The 18,200-nt window shown below is 52.9% G+C and overlaps 1 protein-coding gene across 11 annotated transcripts in view; it reads left to right on the top strand.

Annotated features, from left to right (window-relative positions):
• Positions 1 to 18,200, top strand: part of ZBTB40 (zinc finger and BTB domain containing 40) — a 60,357-nt gene that overhangs the window by 30,648 nt on the left and 11,509 nt on the right. For 5 of the 11 annotated variants that reach the window (XM_087755697.1, XM_087755692.1, XM_087755694.1 and 2 more), the window contains 8 exons: positions 3,686 to 4,093; positions 4,479 to 4,796; positions 5,505 to 5,669; positions 6,124 to 6,338; positions 6,924 to 7,086; positions 7,417 to 7,503; positions 8,492 to 8,712; positions 9,452 to 18,186. In XM_087755697.1, the coding sequence (XP_087611823.1) occupies positions 3,686 to 4,093; positions 4,479 to 4,796; positions 5,505 to 5,669; positions 6,124 to 6,338; positions 6,924 to 7,086; positions 7,417 to 7,503; positions 8,492 to 8,712; positions 9,452 to 9,643 (1,769 nt within the window). In that variant the 3' untranslated portion in view covers positions 9,644 to 18,186. Of the gene's footprint in view, positions 1 to 3,685; positions 4,094 to 4,478; positions 4,797 to 5,473; positions 5,670 to 6,123; positions 6,339 to 6,923; positions 7,087 to 7,416; positions 7,504 to 8,491; positions 8,713 to 9,451; positions 18,187 to 18,200 lie in introns of those variants that run through there. The other 6 variants (XR_015704372.1, XR_015704371.1, XR_015704370.1 and 3 more) reach the window with 5 other exon arrangements.

Raw genomic sequence — 18,200 nt, 5'->3', positions numbered from 1 at the left:
CACTTGCCCCGCTCCCCTTGACCCTGTCTGACCATGGGATGTGCCAGGGCTGATGCCCTGGTGACTCTAGAGGAGGTAAGCCAACAAAAATTGCACGTGTCCGCGAACGTGCAGCCCACCTTAGCTCCCGAACACCTTGCAGTGCTTACCAGTGAGGGACTTGGGGAATTGCCTAAATTGCTCTGGCAGATGCCTGCTTCTCTGGCACCAATATCAAAGAGAGCAGACTGCTGTTACTAAGTGTCTTTGCAGGGCTTCAAGCCAAGGTTGAGATGAAATCAAGCAAGAAGCAACATCAAAAACAAGAGCCCTGGAAAAATGGTATTGACTTGGCAAAAACATATATTCTGTATGAAGTGTCCAGAGGAGGATTGCCAGTTACCAGCCCCTTTTTGGCATCCTACAGATCTTTACACTGAACTTCCATATCTTAATTTCTAGGCCAGTCTCCTCAGCTCTGGTATCGCTGCTTACCAGCCCTAAATGTTGCAGGTGGCTTTATGGATCAATAGCCATGTGGCTCTTGGCATGAGATACGAATGATAACTGTGGGCCTCATGCTTGAGGGATGTGAGCTTCCACTTGAAACAGAGGAGAACTTACATTTCCGAAGAACATATGTGCCACATGGAGATGTGTACAGTTTGCATTTCCACTTGAAAACAACAGTTTTTACATCTCTACAAAAAAAAAAAAAAGAAAAGAAAAAAATTCTGATACTTAATTTAGGTGAGCTGAAGCACTTGGAAAGGACTAGGCATCCCTGTGGAGGAAACGGTCTGAGTCCATCCCCAACCACACTCAGCATCATCAAAGTAATGGTTTGGGTTCTTTGGTGGAGGTACAATATGAAATCTGTTGGCTTCTCCTTGGGTCCCTTCTGTAGTTGGAGCACTTTCACTGTTGGCAGCTGGTGCTTGCAAGGACAAGGTTTGGCTCTTCCAGCCAACTCCATAACCTCTCTAGCCAGCTGCTTTCCAGGTCTCTGTACAGTCACTTCTTGGGAGATCATGTTTGTCAAGATATGTCCCACTGTCAGATCTCAGAAATGTGTGAAGAACTCCAGTGAAAAGGCTTTTCCTCTGCATAGTCTTATGTTTAAAAAAGACAGTTAGCACGTAACTTAGGCCTGAGTCAGCCCCTGGAGTTGTTAAACTGCAGGGTCCGCAAGCAAAATGCCATTCTCCCCTATAAAGATTCTGCGTTAGAAGCAACCATATGTGTCAACAACCATCGGCATGACCTTCAAGAGGCAAAGGGGTAGGTGGAATTTTCTTCCAGCTTAAGCTGAAGAAGTTGGAGATGGGATGGTCACACACCAAGAGATCTTCTGCTTCTGGAGTCTAATGTCTATGATGAGCTGCAGGGAGGGTAGATTACAGACTCAGGGAGGATTACAGACTCGGCAGACCACTTGCGAAAGAGAACTCGGTATGAAATACACCATAATTAACAGCAGGGTTTTTCTTCCAGTGCTGAATGTCTTTGCCACCAGAGAATGGAAAGTAATGCAAAGTCCAGAGTCCCGGAGGACCCCGCAGTGAAGAATTCATGTCTGGGACCTTTCTGGTGTACGTTTACCCTTGGGCTCTGTCTGCTCCCAGGAGGCTCAGCCAGGGGCATGGCCAAGGCATGCTAAGCTCCTGCCCCTCAAACTTGATGTGCAGTCATTTCTTCAGTCTGGTCTTATTTCTCATGAGAGCACTTGGTTTCACATCCAAGCTTCTTGCATCTCCAAGGATGGAAGCTGACTGGGTAACGTCTGTTGCTTGATGCTGCTCTAACGAGGTATGAAATGTTGTCTTCACCCACAGGAGGGGTTGTGGGAGACATCCTGGCTGCCAAGCAGAAAGGAATTGCTGCCCTGATGTGGCAGTGCCACATGTCCCCTCTTCTGTTCAGGCAGCAGCCAGCCCATGGTACTTGATGCTGTTAAAGGAACCTGCAAGTTCAGCAACCTGACGCCTGACCTTACTGTCACGTCAGCTTTGTGTCATGCAGTTTAGCATGTCTCCCATTCTCCCGTCTCATGGCAGCCAGACTTTGAAAGCCTTTTGAGGGTGTATCCCACCATCAGGCAAGGTTCCTCCTGCCATCCAGGATGTCTATGTTACACTGGCACGGGACTGGAGGGTGCAGGGACCTAGCCATTGATTTCACGTGATCTGCTTCAGCTTTCTTTCAAAACTGTTCTCCGGGAGTAGTAGCATCCCCCTGAAGATGGAGAGCTGTTCCTGGAGCCCCTTTATGCATTTCCCCATGAAGGTGGACTGAAGTTGAGAGCTCCCCCTGCCTTTATACATTACAGTCTTGACCTGTTGTCTAGGCTAAAGGTTTGTAATCCTGAACAACATTTTCACAGGTGTTAAGAGCAGGAGGACCACGAGCCAGCTCTTGGTGCACTGGGGTCTATGGCAAAACTCCACTTCATCTGACTCAGGTTACACCCCTGCTGCCATGGCACTTCTAGACATTTCCAGTCCTGGTTTCCTTAGCGCTCATATCTTCATCCACATTCATCCTGCCCAGCAAGATGACTCTTTTTGACATTCAATGTTTCTGGGAGGTTTAAAGATACTTCTTCACTTGGGTCAGAAGAACTGACAGTGTTGGCTGTAGGGATGTGGGAAGAGACCTTAGAGGTGAAAGATGTGTATTGCTATCTTGACAGAGCAGGACAAACTGGAAACCAGTCTTCCAGTCTGTTTTTCTCCCTTGATGTGTTCCCAGGTCGGTGGGTCACCACTTGACATCTTAAGATTTCCAAGTCTGTTGGAATATGTCATCTGGTTTCTAGTCGGTTGGAAAGCCAGGGCAGTAGCGCTGTGCAGGGAGGACACTTTGCTGAGCTCTTCCCATGGTGAGGAAGGCAGAAATGAAGTTTTGCAAGCACAGGCTGAATTTCCTGTGCATTGGCAATAGGAGAAGTCTGCACTGGTTTCCATGGCCACACAGTTGCATGGTTCTCATTATAGCAAAGAAGCCAAATATATCTGTTTGTATTTTGATTTCTTCCATACGTGCATTCCCTGTGGGTCTTTTCTGTAGATTGAGATCCTAGGTGAATTTTCCAGCTTGTGCTTTTTGAGATGATGGTGTTACAGGGACTCAGAAAAGCATTAGACTTTGTAAGAAGTGAATGTAATGAGCGATTTAAAATACCTCAGGGCTTTAACCGGAAGACTCAAAAGGGTCATAGCAAGATTATCTGTTCCCTTTCAAAGAGTTTGCGTTTGGGAAGAGTTCCTGAGATTTCTCGTAATTAATGGCTGGATATCCACTCTCAATGGCAGACTTGATATCATACCTGAGGCTCAGATCTTTTTAAGCATGGCCATAACTTCACGTGTCGGAGCAGGAGGCAGGCGCTTGGAAGCAACATTTGTTACTGTTTGAGGAGGAAGCTCTTTGGAAAATCTGGCCCTGGCTCTTGCCATCTAATCCAGCCCCTGGTACATCTGGGTGGAGAAACTCAAGGACCGCTCTTTCATGCATTGTACCATGCATGGCCACGGCCACTTTTGGGCAGAGCCATGTGTTGTGATGGGACAGCGTGTCCGACGTGTGTCTGTTCTTGCTGTGCACGGACAACTGTCTGTGTAGGAGCATTCAGGAGATGGGAGACCGAGGGGCTGGTGCCCAGTCCTGCTGGTCACCACCCAAACAGGAATTGCTATTTCCACAGGTTTCTTGACTGAGGGAAGCGGGGAGAAACCTGGGATCAGGAAGTGGAAGGTGAACAGTGAATCCCAAGTTGAAGCTCTAGACAAAGATGAGGACAAGGTGGGAGGTACTGGTGCCAAGGAACCGAAGGAACCCCAAGAAAAAGCTTCTTCCAAGAAGAGTTTTGTCTGCAAAGCCTGCGACAAGACCTTCCACTTCTACTGCCGCCTGAAGGTGCACATGAAACGTTGTCGAGTAGCCAGAGGAAAGCAAATCCAGTGTAAGGAGTGCAGCGAGGTCAAATCAACAAAGAAGGAGCTGGAGAAGCATCAGCTGGAGGTCCATGGGGTGGTGGGGACGGTCAAGAAGAAGAAGAAGAGGCTCCCTGTGGCATGCGACATCTGTGGCCGAGAGTTTGCTCATGCCTCAGGTAGGGTTGGTGGGAGCGGTAGTGTTTGGACAGAAGTCTGGACAATATAATAAAGCAATAGTCTGAAATCTTCTCCTCCTCCTCCCTGCAGCTCTGTGAGCATTGTGTGTGAGAAATGTGGCTCAGCTCATTTCTCCTGCCCCACTGAGCGCAACTGCTTTCTGATTAGTTCTTCCCTAATTGGTTTTCCACATGGCTCATCAAGGAGAAGTGGGGCTACTGGCAAATTCAAAAGCTTCCAAAAATAATCGAGCTGTTCCAGTTCTGTGGCTGGTTTAGCAGGACGAGTAAGAGGAGTTGAGTCTCTTTGCCTTCCCTGTGGCAGCTCACAATATTCTGGTGGACCTCTGGGCCGGAGGACACTGGTGGAACCCCTGTGTTGCAGGTGGGCTGGTGGACCTCCGGGATGGGTGGAATGGTGCTTCTGCAGCAGGGCTGGGCAGGGCTGGCACTGGGTCCCACCAATGCCACCTTGGTGTCCTGCCTGCCTCCCCAGGGATGCAATACCACAAGCTGACGGAGCACTTCGACGAGAAGCCCTTCTCCTGTGAGGAGTGCGGGGCCAAGTTTGCAGCCAACTCCACACTGAAGAACCACCTGCGGCTGCACACGGGGGACCGGCCCTTCATGTGCAAGCATTGCCTGATGACCTTCATGCAGGCCTCGGCCCTCGCCTACCACACCAAGAAGAAGCACGCCGAGGGTGAGCCTTCCCTGTGGGAGCCCGGCCACGGGCTTGGCTTGCTCCATCCACCCCTTCCTGCCCTGTTCCTCTGTCTGCCCCCTGGTCGCTTCCCCATCCTTTGGGGGAGCCCTGGGCAACAGGCTGCTCCCAGATCTCCTTCACCCACGTGGTTTTGCCTCCAGTTCCCCACTCTGCCTTTCCCCTACCCCCTTCTCCAGGTCCTCTGATTAGCAACGCAGTTAGCAGTTTGCTCTCCATTAAGGGGATCTTCCTCTGCCTGCCTTGTTTTTTCTCTTCGGTAGCTCTGTCCCCTCACATCTAGACTCCTGTGATGCATCCTCCTCCCTCTGGTTCACTTGCTTTCTCCCGTTCCTCCCTCTGTCTGAATTTCTCATAGTTTTTCATGCCAGTACTTCTCCTGCCCCTGCACCCAGCCCCTTCCACTACCAGGGCATGAGCATGTTGCAGCTGGGCTGTTAATTCTGAACATGAGACATGCCAGCATGTAGTACCTCCAGATACTTGAGGTCTTCAGTAATTTAATACTCCCTGTGTGGTTTTCTCCAGCACCTCTAGGACCTTTTTGACCCTGTGCTGAGATGCTCGGCTACCCCAGGAAAGCCTGTCCACTTCACAATCTCTTCCCTCTCCCTCTGAAATAAGGCATAGTCCAGACAGAGCTCCTGTCCTGTTAGGTGCAGGCTCTCACCCTGGGTGTCACTGCAGGGAAGATGTACGCCTGCCAGTACTGCGATGCCGTGTTTGCCCAGTCCATCGAGCTGTCGCGCCACGTCCGGACTCACACCGGGGACAAGCCATACGTCTGCCGGGAGTGTGGGAAAGGCTTTCGCCAGGCCAATGGCCTGTCCATCCACCTCCGGACCTTCCACAGTGAGTGTGGCCCGCTGCCTCTCCAGCTTGGGCAGTCCACCCTGCAAGACACGCCTTCTCCGGGGTCATGCCAGACCCATCCGTGCCAGTGGAGGCTTGTGCAGGTGTTACTGGTGCCTGCAAGCTGGCTGGGTGTCTCATGGTGGGCTTTCTCCCTCCCAAGAAAAGCAAGACTGTTTAGTGATTTGATGCTGTGGGTAGGGTTATCCCAAAGAAACTGGCAGGGCTGGCTTCCAGCAAACTGCAAGCTGCTGGGAACCTACCAGGGGAAGCTGTAGGTGAGCAGGAGCAGCAACATCTCTATGCAAAGCCAAAACTCCAGTGCTAGTTTTCATCTGGGAAGTAACAAGCTTTTATTTCCCTTTTCTTTCCTCCCTCTGTGAATTCTCCTCTTAATTCTCTTTAACTTGATTTCTTTGTCCCCTGTGGTTCTTGTTGCATTTCTGGGTGGCAGACATCGAAGATCCCTATGACTGCAAGAAGTGCCGGATGAGCTTTGCTACCCTGCAGGAGCACCGCAAGCATGTCCACGAAGCCCACTCCCGGGAGTACCACCCCTGCCCTACCTGCTCTAAAGTCTTCAGCGCCCCGTCGCTCCTGGAGCGCCACATGGTGACCCACGTCGGAGGGAAACCCTTTAGCTGTGAGATCTGTGATAAAGCTTACCAGGTGAGCTGGTGCAGCAAGGATTTGGTCTCATGTGCCGGAGGTTGCCGTTGCCTGCTCCAGGATGATTCTCCTGTCCGTGCGCACTGAGTGCAGCGGTTTGTGGTCAGCAGAAAGAAAAATTGCACAGGGGAGGCAGAGCCTGTAGGGAAAAGGGAGGTCCATGGAGAGAGACGGGCCGTGACTGTAAAGGGCTACATACCTGCCCGTCTGGACCCTGAGGAATCTCTTTCACCCAAGCTTCTAGCTGCCAGGAAGTGTAGGAATAAAAATACTCACGTTGCAAATGGCATGCCTCAGTGGCAGCGTGTGTGGGAGCACATTCCTACAAGGGAACAAAAATTCACACCGAAAGGAGACCTGCAGTGAGTGAGATGAGGGTGAGGGACTCAGCAGTGTTCAGCTCTTCAGGGACAATGGAGAAACAGAAGTGAGGTGTTAGCTGTTGTCCTGTGGGAGGATGAGCAGGTCTGGTACCTGCTGAGCACAACCCCGCTGTTCCCGTTGCTTTCCACGCGGTTTCTTGCTGTCATGATGTCCCTGGAACAGCTTTGTATTGTAACCATGATTTGATCCTTATCATTGCAGCAGTTGTCAGGGTTATGGTATCACAACCGGACCCACCACCCTGATGTCTTTGCAGCTCAGAATCACCGCTCCTCCAAGTTCTCCTCCCTGCAGTGCAGCTCCTGTGACAAAACCTTCTCCAGCACTGCTGCTCACCGAAAGCACGTCAAGGCTGAGCACGCAGGTAACAGCCTGTTCATTAGTGAACAAAAACACGTGGTGATTGCTGGGAGAGATGTAGTAATAACTCTGACAGGACAAGGTTGTGCAACCTGTTTACATGGAAATCGCAGTAGATTCCTTGTATTCTGTAGCAGTCTCTTCTGGCAAGTCTCATCTCAGCATCTTGCAGCTCATTTGCTCTTGGCCTCTCCTTTTCCTGCCGTATCTCCAAAGATGCTTCTCATGTCTGTATGCATGTGTAGTGTTGCTGAAATATTAACAGAGCTCTGGTCTAGAAAGTCTCATGTAGAAGACCTCGGGTGCACACTTCTGTTCTTGGCCTCATTTGCAGATGTGAAGTTCCACGAGTGCGAGACGTGCAAGGAGCTGTTCCCCACGCTGGCTCTCCTGCAGGTCCATGTGAAGTGCAGGCATTCAGGTCTGTTACGTTTGCTGTTGTTCGTGGTAACCTTGTGAGCAATGACTGCTTCTCTGTGAGTCACGTCTAAGCTGTAAGCGGGAGAGTAAAGATGGACATAGTAAGGAAGCAGAGTGTGAGGAAACAGAACATATGGATGAACTGGAAAACCACTGGTTTTTGTGAGGCTGGGACATGTTCGTTAAGCTTCTGGAGCTGCTGGAGTCAAGGAGGGATCTGGATTTGCTTGTTAGAGCAGCGAAGAGAGCTAAGTGCAGGTGAGGAGACATCAGCACACAGGAACGAGGAACTGACCCCCGAGCATTGGGGTCTGTGGAGGAGAGAGCTAGGGGGAGACTGGAGAGAAAAGGAGTTTAGCACCAGAAAGATCGGAGAGGGACCTGGGCTTGGGGAGACCATGTCAAGGGCCCTTTGGCAAGTGTGCAAGCTGAAGCAAGGCTGTGAGGGCAGAGCAAACTGGCAGACCAGACTGCTATGAAAGGTGGGTCCCCATGGGATAGCATGGGGATGCAGGTGAGAAGATGGATCAGGAGATGTTGGAGGGGGCAGCCAACAGCAGCCTGGAGAGTGAGGAAGGAGAAGACCTAGACGTAGCTCTGTCTGAGATGAGAGCGCCCCTGGGGTGGATAGTGGGTTTGCAATAGCTGAATCAGGAGGTGCAAGCCAGGCCAGCAAGGAGCAGTGCTGGATGGTGCAAGGGAACGGGGAGAAGAGATGTTTGCGAGAAGGGACAGCTGCAGCTACAATCAGATAGACCAACCTGGTGTTTGAACGCTGGTGCAGGGAGTTAGAGCTGAAACAGGTCTGGACAGCCACAAACTGTTTGACAGATAGTGGTGTAGCCAGGAGAAGGGACGCTGGCACGTGCTGTGCCCTGAGGCCCTGGTGGCTTTCAGCCCTGCGCGTCCTGGCCGTTTGCAGCTCCGGGTGCCCTTGGGCTGGCCCTGGCCATCGCAGCCCAGGCTCAGGGCAGTGCTTCTCCCCCCAGGCTCCCAGCCGTTTCGCTGCTTGTACTGCTCAGCATCCTTCCGCTTCCCTGGGGCCCTGCAGAACCACGTCACCACCGAGCACTTCAAGCAGACGGAGAGCACCTTCACCTGCGAGCTCTGTGGGGAGCTCTTCCCCTCCCAGGGCGAGCTGGAGGGGCACTACAGCACTGAGCATCCCAAGGTGGTCTTCTCCCAAGCCACCACGGCCCAGATTGTGCAGGTAAAGACTGCTCTGTGCCACAGCCCCTGCGGTTGTTCATCCATCCTCCCCCTCCGATCCTCTTACTCTTCCCAAATCCACCCTGCGGCTACTGTCACCCCTTCTGCTCCCTGATTCCCCCTTCTTAGAGGGGTCCAGGATGCAAGTCCCCCAGCCCACAGTGCTCTGGGATTTCTGTACTAGTGAGAGGTGGGCTCGCTGGAGGAGAAGCAGCATGGTCCTGGTTTTGAGGAACCGAGGAGGAGGGACTGGCAGTGTGTGCAGAGGTGCCTGGTTACTCAGAGGCTGTTAAAACCCCAATGACACACCCCATGAGATTATAGCTGTTTTGTTGGAGGCCAAGTGCTAGGCTGGAACCCAGACTCTTTCTCCTCAATATCTCAGCCATCAGTGGAGAACAGTGCCTTGCATGAGGGAGCCCAGTGTGCAAGATTCCCTGGGCTGGCATTCCTCCAGTGGATAATCACAGAGCGTTTATTGTCTACGACTGCTTATGGAGTTAAATTATAGCAATTTTGTGGAGAGAGATATTTAAATTACTCTCCTGTCTTCTCTTTTGCATCATCGGGGTGTGTGGTTTGGTGTTCCCCATTAGTCTCACGCCTATTGTAATTGCAGACCTCTGGCATGAAGCTAAATGTTATTACCAGAGCTGGGGCTGGGAGAGATGTGGGTACCAAAGGGATTGTGGGGAGAGCGGTGCTGTAAGTGTCTGACTCTCAGGTCGTCTTCCCCGCAGGTGATTCAGACGTCAGAGCAAGGAGCAGCAGAGCACATCATCTCTTTTGATGAGGCCCAACTCGCTGGCTCCCAAGTCTTTGTGACGTTGCCTGAATCCCAAGTGAGCCAAGCTGGCTCTGAGCTGGTGGCAGTGGCCATGGAGGACTTGTTTGATGACAAAGTCACTCTGATTTGTGAAGAAACCAAGTGAGAGTGAGCAGGAGCCCCTGTGTGGCACCTGGTGTCCACTGGACTGGTTCAGGAGCTGTACCTCATCGTGCTGCTCTAGCCGGGAGATTCAGGGTTTCTCTGGGAAAGCAACCTGGGTATGTGATGCTGCAAAAGAAACAGCATGCAGCAAGCCCAGAAGAGGTTTATAGGCATTCACAAGGGCCTGGGAAGTCTCCCTGCTGTCAGCAGCTGCTGGCTGGGGTGAGCTGGACCACCCATCCCTCCTGGCTCAAGAGAAATAAAGCAGCGGAGGAAAAGATGGGAATTGGGTGTGTTCACGTGTGTTCCTCCGCTGCTGTGACCAGAGTCGGGGGGAGGAGACTAGTGCAGGACAAAGTTGGGGTGGTATGGGTATGTGAAAGCAAACAAAAAGCTCTCCTGAGAATTCGGGGTGGAGGTTTTTATGGATGGATCAGTGATGTGCTTGCAGGTATCTGCTATGCGGCTGCTTTGTCTCTTCTCTTGCTCTCCCTTGTGCCATCGTGCTACCTATTGTGCCAGCTAGAAAAGTGCCCCAGCGCAGAGCTGACATTTGGGCCTCTCTGCTGAAGCAGAGACTTCTTGGGAGCTGTGCTAAATGGCTTCAGAGTTGTTTAGATAGTACCTTGTGTAGCACAGGTCTGAGCCCATCCACGTTTTTGCTGCGGCTGCCTGCTCCAAAGAAGGGTCACAGGCAGGTCTGGGCATCCTCATCCTCTTTGCGAGCAAACAGCCCTGCGATCTCCCACCCCTCCCCTAATTCACCACACGCACGCTGAAGCTGCCACAGCTGAGAAAGGAGAAGGATCTGTGCCTGCGTGCCAGGGCCCCTCGTTACTGGTACCAGTGGATTGGCGCTAACGAAGGTATTTCTGTCTGAGCATGCAATAGCTGCTGTGACTGCACGTAGCTGTTCCCCGTGGCCCACAGGGCGTTGCTTTGTACAGTGCATTCAGATACCTAACGTAAAGTTTGCTTCTCCGGTACCAGCACAGCTCAACAGCTTCGTTGCAGCACACTGGCCCCTTTAAGGCTAAATTTCATAAAGCTTTTTTATCTGCAGTTTCCTAAAATATAATCTGATAATTAATGGTTTGCTGAATCCATTATGAAGTGCAATTAGATAGATGCAGGGTTCCTGTGGCTCTGAGGGGACTGGTAGCATTTATCTTCCTTTCCCTCATGCCAAAAGGTTGAACTCTGCCACTGCGATATTTACACATGGAGCGGTGATCCCCGCCGCATCTCGCAGCCTGAGACCCTGCGGCGAGCAGTGCCCGTTTCATCGCGCTGCCCAGAGCCACGGGAGTGCAGGAGATGAACAGATTGGAGTTTTCCAGCAGCATCTTGTGCTGGCTGCTCACAGCCACCAGGCAGAGGCGGTGGCACGGGAGCGTGCCAAGGTGGTTGTGCCAGCGAGATGGTTTGTGGTTCCTGTTACAAGTTGGAGAGAAGTGAACAGCAAGGGGTGCCCCCAGAGAGGGGCTTGGTGGAGCTAATGTTCGGCATGGCATTTTGTGTGTGTGTGTGGCAGCGAGTATGTGACCCTGTTGAAGTGTTGCACATGCGGAGAAGTGCTCCCACCGTTCTCTTCCTCGGCTGCCTGCAGGGTTTGTCCCCCAGGCTGTGCAGCGACAGTGAAATGGAGAAAGCATGAGGTTAAGTTGCCACTGAATCCAGGAATGACCAGGAGATGGTGCTCAAGGTCTTGAGGATTAGTGCTAATGGCCAGGTGCCTCTGCACCTTCGGTGAAGCTCCTCTTAGCCTTCGCAGGCCTTACCCAGCTCCTGGGCTGGCAAGCATGGACAACCCTTGAGCCACTGCCAAGCTGAAGGACAACTCCAAGCCCTGGATATCACTGCTTAAAGAAGAGCTTGAAACTGGGCTGTGGCTACTTGCGGAGAGGGTAAAATAGATCTGTTACTGGGGTGGAGCAGCAAAAAAGCCTGGGATCCCCCTTGGCCAGGAGGAGAGCAGAGAGGGAACTGCTGGAGACCATCTCATGCCTGCCTGGACACGGAAGAGCTGTGCGCGGCGCTTGAGATGAGCGCAGGGATAATGACAGAACATGCAAGTACATCTTGATGGTCTCAGAGCAGATGTGTTGGGAGGTAAGCAGTGGATTTTGCCCCACAGGCTGGTGGAGATGGAAGTTGTTCCCCCTTTTCTGGCTCTGTGGTGGCTGGGAGCTGTGGAAATCCTGCACAGGCTGTGGGAGGGCTCTGGAGCAGGGGATGAATTGTCCAGGCGATGCTTTGCAGATGTCCTAGCCTTCATTTGGGAGCCAATATCTGCAGGGAGTGCTAGATGAAGCTGATCTCCCTTTGCTCCTGAAAAACTCTGGAGGAAGAGAAAAGGTTTAGCGAGGTTTGGGGAGAAGTTGCCTTATTTATAGCCCTCTCGTAAGGCGGAGGGAACTTAGCTAGGGAAAAGCATGCAAGTGATGCATTTTGGCTTTGATCCGTTTGGTCCTTGTTGACTAAGCGTTGTCACCGTTGAAGTGGGGCGGTGTAGATCACACGTCAGGCACAGTTCAGGCTCACGTCTCCTGTTTAGGGCCATCTCTTCTGCCTTTGCGCCCTGCAAGAGCCTGCACGGACGGATCCTCAGCAGAGTCCTGCCAGCAGTATACACCCAGTGAGAGCTCTGCAGCTCTGCAGAGACCCTCAAGGATCTCCTGTATCATTATGAGGAGATAATAACTCAGATGCCTCCCTTCCAGTTCCTTTTTGATGGATGAAATATGCACGTCGGAGCAAATTGCAGTGTTAGCAGCACCTATGTCCTACCCAGAAGGAAGCTGCGTTTCCCAGGTCGCATCCTGGTCTGGTGTGCGCAACGCTGAAGACGCTGATCACTAGCGATTTCTTGTTATGCTGCGTATTCTTTTTCTTTCTCTGTAAAAATAAAACATGGAGAATGAAAGATGCAGCTACACAGCGTCACGCGAAGCAACTGATTCAAAGGAAAAATCCTTGTTTCTGAAAACGTGGTTTTTGCCTGTCTGCTCCCTGGTGCTGGATGACCCTTTGAGTTGTGTGGGTCCTGTGCCCCTCTTGACCTTGGCGCCATCCTCTGTAAGGAAGCAGAGGAGCTGCTGCCAGGGCAGGCAGGAGCACGGGACCCTCCTGCCCTTCGCTGTGCCCTGTTGCTGGTGCCAGGTGCTTTTGGAAAAAGGGCAGTGCCTGTAAGAGAAGCCTGAGGAGTAACATCCTGTGGAGGACGTTAGATCAGTTAACGATTTATATATCTCCATGCGTTAATCGATGCCATTTAGGGTGCAGGACTAAGCTTGTGACTGTTAGGAAATGTCTGTTTTCTGCACAGCTTTCATTCTGACCTGGTGTCTGTCCTGGTAACTGACGGATCCTGTGGAAAAAGGCAGGGTGCCGCTGGTTACGGCAACGGCAGTGGGCATTTCCCAGTGCAAAGTGTAATTTTGCAGCCCCAAGGTGTTATTTTAACACAGTGTATCCAAGTTCTGTGCTCTGGGCTTTGGTTTTGGTTGGTTTTTGTGGGTTTTTTGCGTGGGTTTTTTTTGGTTTTTTCTTTGGGTTTTTTTTGTTTGTTTGTTTTAAATCTAACCCATCTGTGATTAGGTGCAAAGATGCTGCTGCCTTGCCCAGGAGCAAGGGATGGAGGTGGCAGGAGCACGGAGAGACCTCGGACGTTGCTTGAAGCCTCTCCTGGGGGAGAGGAGGAGGAGGAGGGGGAGAGCAGGTACCAGCGGTCTGAAAACCCTCTGTGTGAGTCGGGCAAGCCCTGGCAGCCCCTGCGCCCCGGCCGATGCTGATGTCTTGGCAGATTTCATTATCAGTCTGGCAGGCTGCCAGCCCGTCCCTGGCGAATTCAAGCGCTGGAAAAGGGAAGCGACGTTTTCAACAGCCTCCAGCTCGGCAAACGCCGAGCGGCGTTTCACAGGGCAGAGTCGAGATGCTTCAGCAGCCAGAGGGAATTCCCTCTCCCGAATGTCCGTGATTTGCTGCAGACTGTGAGAGCCGAGGCGCTTCCCTGGGAGATGGGCTCAGTAACCTTTTGTAATGGGGAGGAGCAGGCTGGCTAATGGAGGGGGCTCGGCTGCCTCTCCACCGTTGGTTAATGCGTCTAATCCCCCAGCACAGTCGGCTGTACGGTGCCTCGTTGCAGTAAGTCACCGCGATTCCTAATTTCCTACGTTAAAACGGTAATTCCTTTTATCGGCTCTCCAGCCAGCCTTTTGCACACAATGAGAGCACAAGCAGAAGCTCTCGCTTTGCCTTCCCCGCACCATTTATGATCACTCAAAGCAGGAAATCTGCCCAGGTTTCTAATCATATTTAAGCAAACCTGATAAAGTGTAGCTCTTAGTCCGTTTAATACGAGACACGTGGATGCCGTGCAGCACGTGCTGTTCAGTTGCTATATATAGCTCTCATCTACAAATGGGGCTGGGGAGCACCCACGGGTCGGACCATGGCACCTGTTTCTGTGACCTGCAAGGAAACAGAAAGTCCTTGCCGGCAAAACGCGCGGGCGAGACAGGCTGGAGGAGCAACGAGGAGCAGTGGGGATCCAAACTGCCTGGCACGTGGGCGCAGTCGAGCTGCGTGCATCTCGGCATCGCTAAATGTCAGGCTGTGGATCTGGGAAGAGGCGATGCCGGCCGCGTGGAGAGAGGAGGGGACCGCGGTCAGGGTGTCTGAAAGGATCTTGAGGTCTGCTGGTCGTACCCAGCGGCGTACGGAGCCGTGAGTGATGTTTTGGGGCTGTAGCGGCTGCTTTTGGCAGAAGTCGGGAGTTTACTGCTGCCCCCTGCTCCGAGCGTTGCTGCAACTGGATGCCATTCCCGTACAGCTGCTCACCCACAGCAGCGTATGACAAGTAAATGACAAACTGGAGGCTGTGCAGGCAACAGCTACCAGCACAAGTCAAGGGCTGGAAAATCTGCCTTTTTGCACGCGAGCGCAAGAGCTGTAATTGCTCGGCGTGACTAAGGGGTGACCTGGTGGCAGCCTTCGCCCCGCTATGCCAGGGGACTCTGTTTGCTCCGTCTCTGTACTCTAGCAAAGGCAAAATGCTGAAGGGCATCAACGCTAGTAAGAGGCCATCTGTACAGAGCACAAACACTTGGATTTGCCTTATTTCCCTTCCTCTCTTGGACACCCTTGAGATGCCCAGCATTGAGGGCAGTCCAGACAGCGACCTTTTCACTTCTAACAGGAGAAGTCGATCCCTGTTTTGTTCCCAGGGAGCTCAGGGTCAAGTTTGCTGGCTGATATTTCCTTCATCCCCTGCATCAGGGATACTTAGAGCCCTGCAGCACATGGGAAGCCTGGTCTGGGCAGGCTGTCTACTTGTGTTCTTCTCTGTGCTTCCCAGACCTTCTCCCACTGCCCCAGAGCCTCTTGGTGGTGGGGAGGGCTGGCCAGGATGGGTCTGTTGTACACATCCTCGCTTGGAGCATGAAGTAGCTGCCAACAAACGGGTCTGTCCAGATAGATTAGATCTAGCTTGGTGCCATGCAAAATCATCTCAACCCACAGGTCTTCCAGCCACTGGAGGCTTCCTGCCAGAGATGGAGGTTGCTCTCCTCCTCTTGGCTGTAATAAGGTGAGCAGAGCCCTGCCTCAGGTTTCAAACCGCCTGTGGAGATAATCCGTGCCCCTCCAGCTGTACTGAACCTGCTAACAGGGATGATGACGGCTTTCCCTGACATGCGAATCTGGCTTTCTCTGCCCAAGGAGGCCAAGGCCATATGCCACCTACTCCGTGGCGTTGGCTTTCTTGGCCAGCACTTTGGTAGGGAAGGGTTGACCTCCAGTCCTTGCCATCCACCCTCATCCTTCCGCTCTGCTGTGCTTCGCCTGGACAAGGTTTCCCTGCAGGTTGCCCCCAGCCCTCCACCCGCCTTCCCCTGGGCTTTGGCATCACCCAGAGCATCTTCCCCAAAGCTCGTCCCACAGAGATGGGGCATCTCGACGTATGCTTGCCATGAGCTGAGCCCCATGCAGGGCTTTGCTGTCTGTAGAGACTACACGTGAATGCACAGCTGGGAAGTGTCCAGTTGCTGGTAAATAACTCCCATTCTGGCCTTCTGCAGGAGCTGCAGGGAGGGCTCTGTGCTGGGTGGAAGATGGGTGGGATGACTGAAAGGACCCGTTGGCAATTACAACGTGTGGGTGGTTCCCTTTGTCCAACTTGTGTTGCTTTCACTGGTTCCAGCCCAGAGGTGACACCTGAGACAGTATTTAGAGCAGGGCTGCCCTGTTGATACTTAATGCCGTAATAATATTACATTTGTTTAGCCCATTGCACTTCAAACTTTAAGTTGTTTCTTTTGTCTCTGAGCATTTAATAGCTGTTGTTATCGAGCTGTCCAGTGACACACAGGGCTTTTTCCAGCGTGGTTATAGATGATAGTGAATTTGGCGATACGCAGGAGTAGGTCAGATGATCCCTACGGCGTGCGTGAGCTTCCATTTATCAACACTACGTTTCCCTCGCAGCGAAACTGGCCTCTGTTAGCAGTGAATTCCCTCTGCAGCTCCCTACAGCCTCTCTCATCGACTAACCCAGATAATCCTCTGCTATCTGCCACATCTCGGTAGATCTATTAAGCACACAAAAGTTCTGGTGTCCTTGTGTGTAACCAGGGTAGGTTGCGAGATTTTAAATCCCCCAATGCAGGATACTGTCAAAGTTTTATTGAAAGTCTAAATAAATAAACCACTTTTACTCATCCATTTCTCAGTGGTAGGAGAGGGCTTTTCTTTTTTAGAGGTGAGGCATTGCTCTTCATGTGATGTGCTAGTTTGGGTTATTGATAGAGCTGACCAGGAGCTGATGCGGCTGATGAGGCCCTGTGGTACGTGATGGGATGTGGGGTCCCAGGAGCTTTGCGCAGTTGGGTTTGGGTCTGCCTGCCGCTCTAGTGGAGGACGTGGACAGGTAGGACTTGCTTCGGGGGTTTGCGGTGACTTGCTTTCACGCAGAAGAAACCAAACCATCAGCCCTGCTCTGTGTCCAAACTCTTGTTGCCTGTGTCCCTCTGGGATGTGCACAGGTGACTGCCAAGCTTCGGCAGGCTCCATCCCCTCCTCCGCTTCAGAGGGCCAGCAGAGCAGGCAGCACAGAGAGAGTCTCACTGCTGGTACTTCTTGGTGCTTGCGTGTCGGTACCTGTCCCCCACTTCCCGTTTCTCACTGCAAAAGGCTCTACTGCTCCTGCATACCTAATGCAAACATTGCAGAAGGATGATTCAGCACTTGGCAGAGAATTGCAGATGCCTGAGAGATTATTTTGAGCATCTTGGAGCAGCTCTGGGAAGCGGCGGGGTGATCGGGGTCCCTGCGCTCCTCCGTGTGTCAGCCGTGTCCCTGCGCAGCCGCGTGCCCCAGCAGCCCTGGGCTGCAGCCCTGGGCCAGCCTGGCGCGCTGCCGCCTGCTGCGTTCCTGCCGCTGCAGCCTGCCCGGCTCCTTTCCCCCGCCAAAGCTCTGCAGCCCCGGCGGGGACCCTGAGCAACCCTTTCCCCTCCGGGGAGCTGGGAGCTCACCTTGCCAAAGCGATCGAACACAATTTCCTTTTTCTATGTTGCGAGCCTTCCCCTGGCTGGGGGGGATTACTCAGGTCTGTAATTTGAGGGGGACGAATTGGTGTTGGTTTAAACGTGAAAGCAGACAGGCTGTCTCCTGCGATAGGAAGCAGAAAGAGTCTGAAAGCATCTGGGATCAATGGCTGCAGGTCAGGGGGATGTATGCAGCCCTCAGCTGGTGATGGGCTGGGACCTCAGGGCTGGGATATCGGCATCTCCAGAGCTGGCTTGGCCCTTCGCCCTCCCTGAGCCCACTGCACCGTGCTGCGGGGCTGATGGGTGGTGCCTTGGGGGAAAAACATGCTGCTGGTGCTCTGGAGACCCCAACAAACCTTTGGGGGCTGGAGCCTGGCAGTTTAACCTGCAGATGCTGTTTGGCTCCAGGTCCTGCACTGCAGGAGCCATCCCCACCCTCATTTATTGGGGCAGGTGTCTGCTCATCGGTGGTGTTGCTCCATTTTCTTCTGGTCCTGCCTGCCGTGCCATGTCCCTCCCTGCCTTCAGTGAGCTCTCTTTGCATGTCTTCCTCCGTGCTCTGTACACGGGGCTGCGTGGGTTGGGCAGACCTGGACCAGGTCTCCAAAACTGTGCAAGCGTGGTCAGAAGAATTGTCTGCTGAGACTGAGTGCCTCCTGCCTTGTCCTGGCATCACCAGCCAGTGCCCTTGGTGCTGAGCGTGGGGGAACCAGCCTGGAAACCGCCCTGGAGGCAACAGGGAGGTGGCGGTGAGGGGCCAGAGCCTTCCAGCTGCCGGCCCAAGGGATGGTCGAGAAGGGCGTCTCCCAGGCACGCGTAGGTGCCCCGGTCCACCCACCTGCTCTGCTCTAGGTGCTTCCAGCGGGGATGGCAGGGGTTGCTCACACGAGGCTGTATTGGCACCTGGTCTCGTGCAAGGAGCAGTGGCAGAGTGGAGCGGCTGTTGCTGGGCAGGATGATGGAAGGAGAGGATTATGACAAACACTATTACCAGGGAGTGCTTTCCCCCCT

This window comes from Nipponia nippon, unplaced genomic scaffold, assembly GCF_047370975.1.
Source record: "Nipponia nippon isolate SJK-2023a ecotype South Korea unplaced genomic scaffold, ASM4737097v1 scaffold_19, whole genome shotgun sequence".
Lineage (NCBI taxonomy): Eukaryota > Metazoa > Chordata > Aves > Pelecaniformes > Threskiornithidae > Nipponia > Nipponia nippon.
Note: the sequence above shows the minus strand (reverse complement) of the source record. Positions and strands in the feature narration are given on the sequence as shown.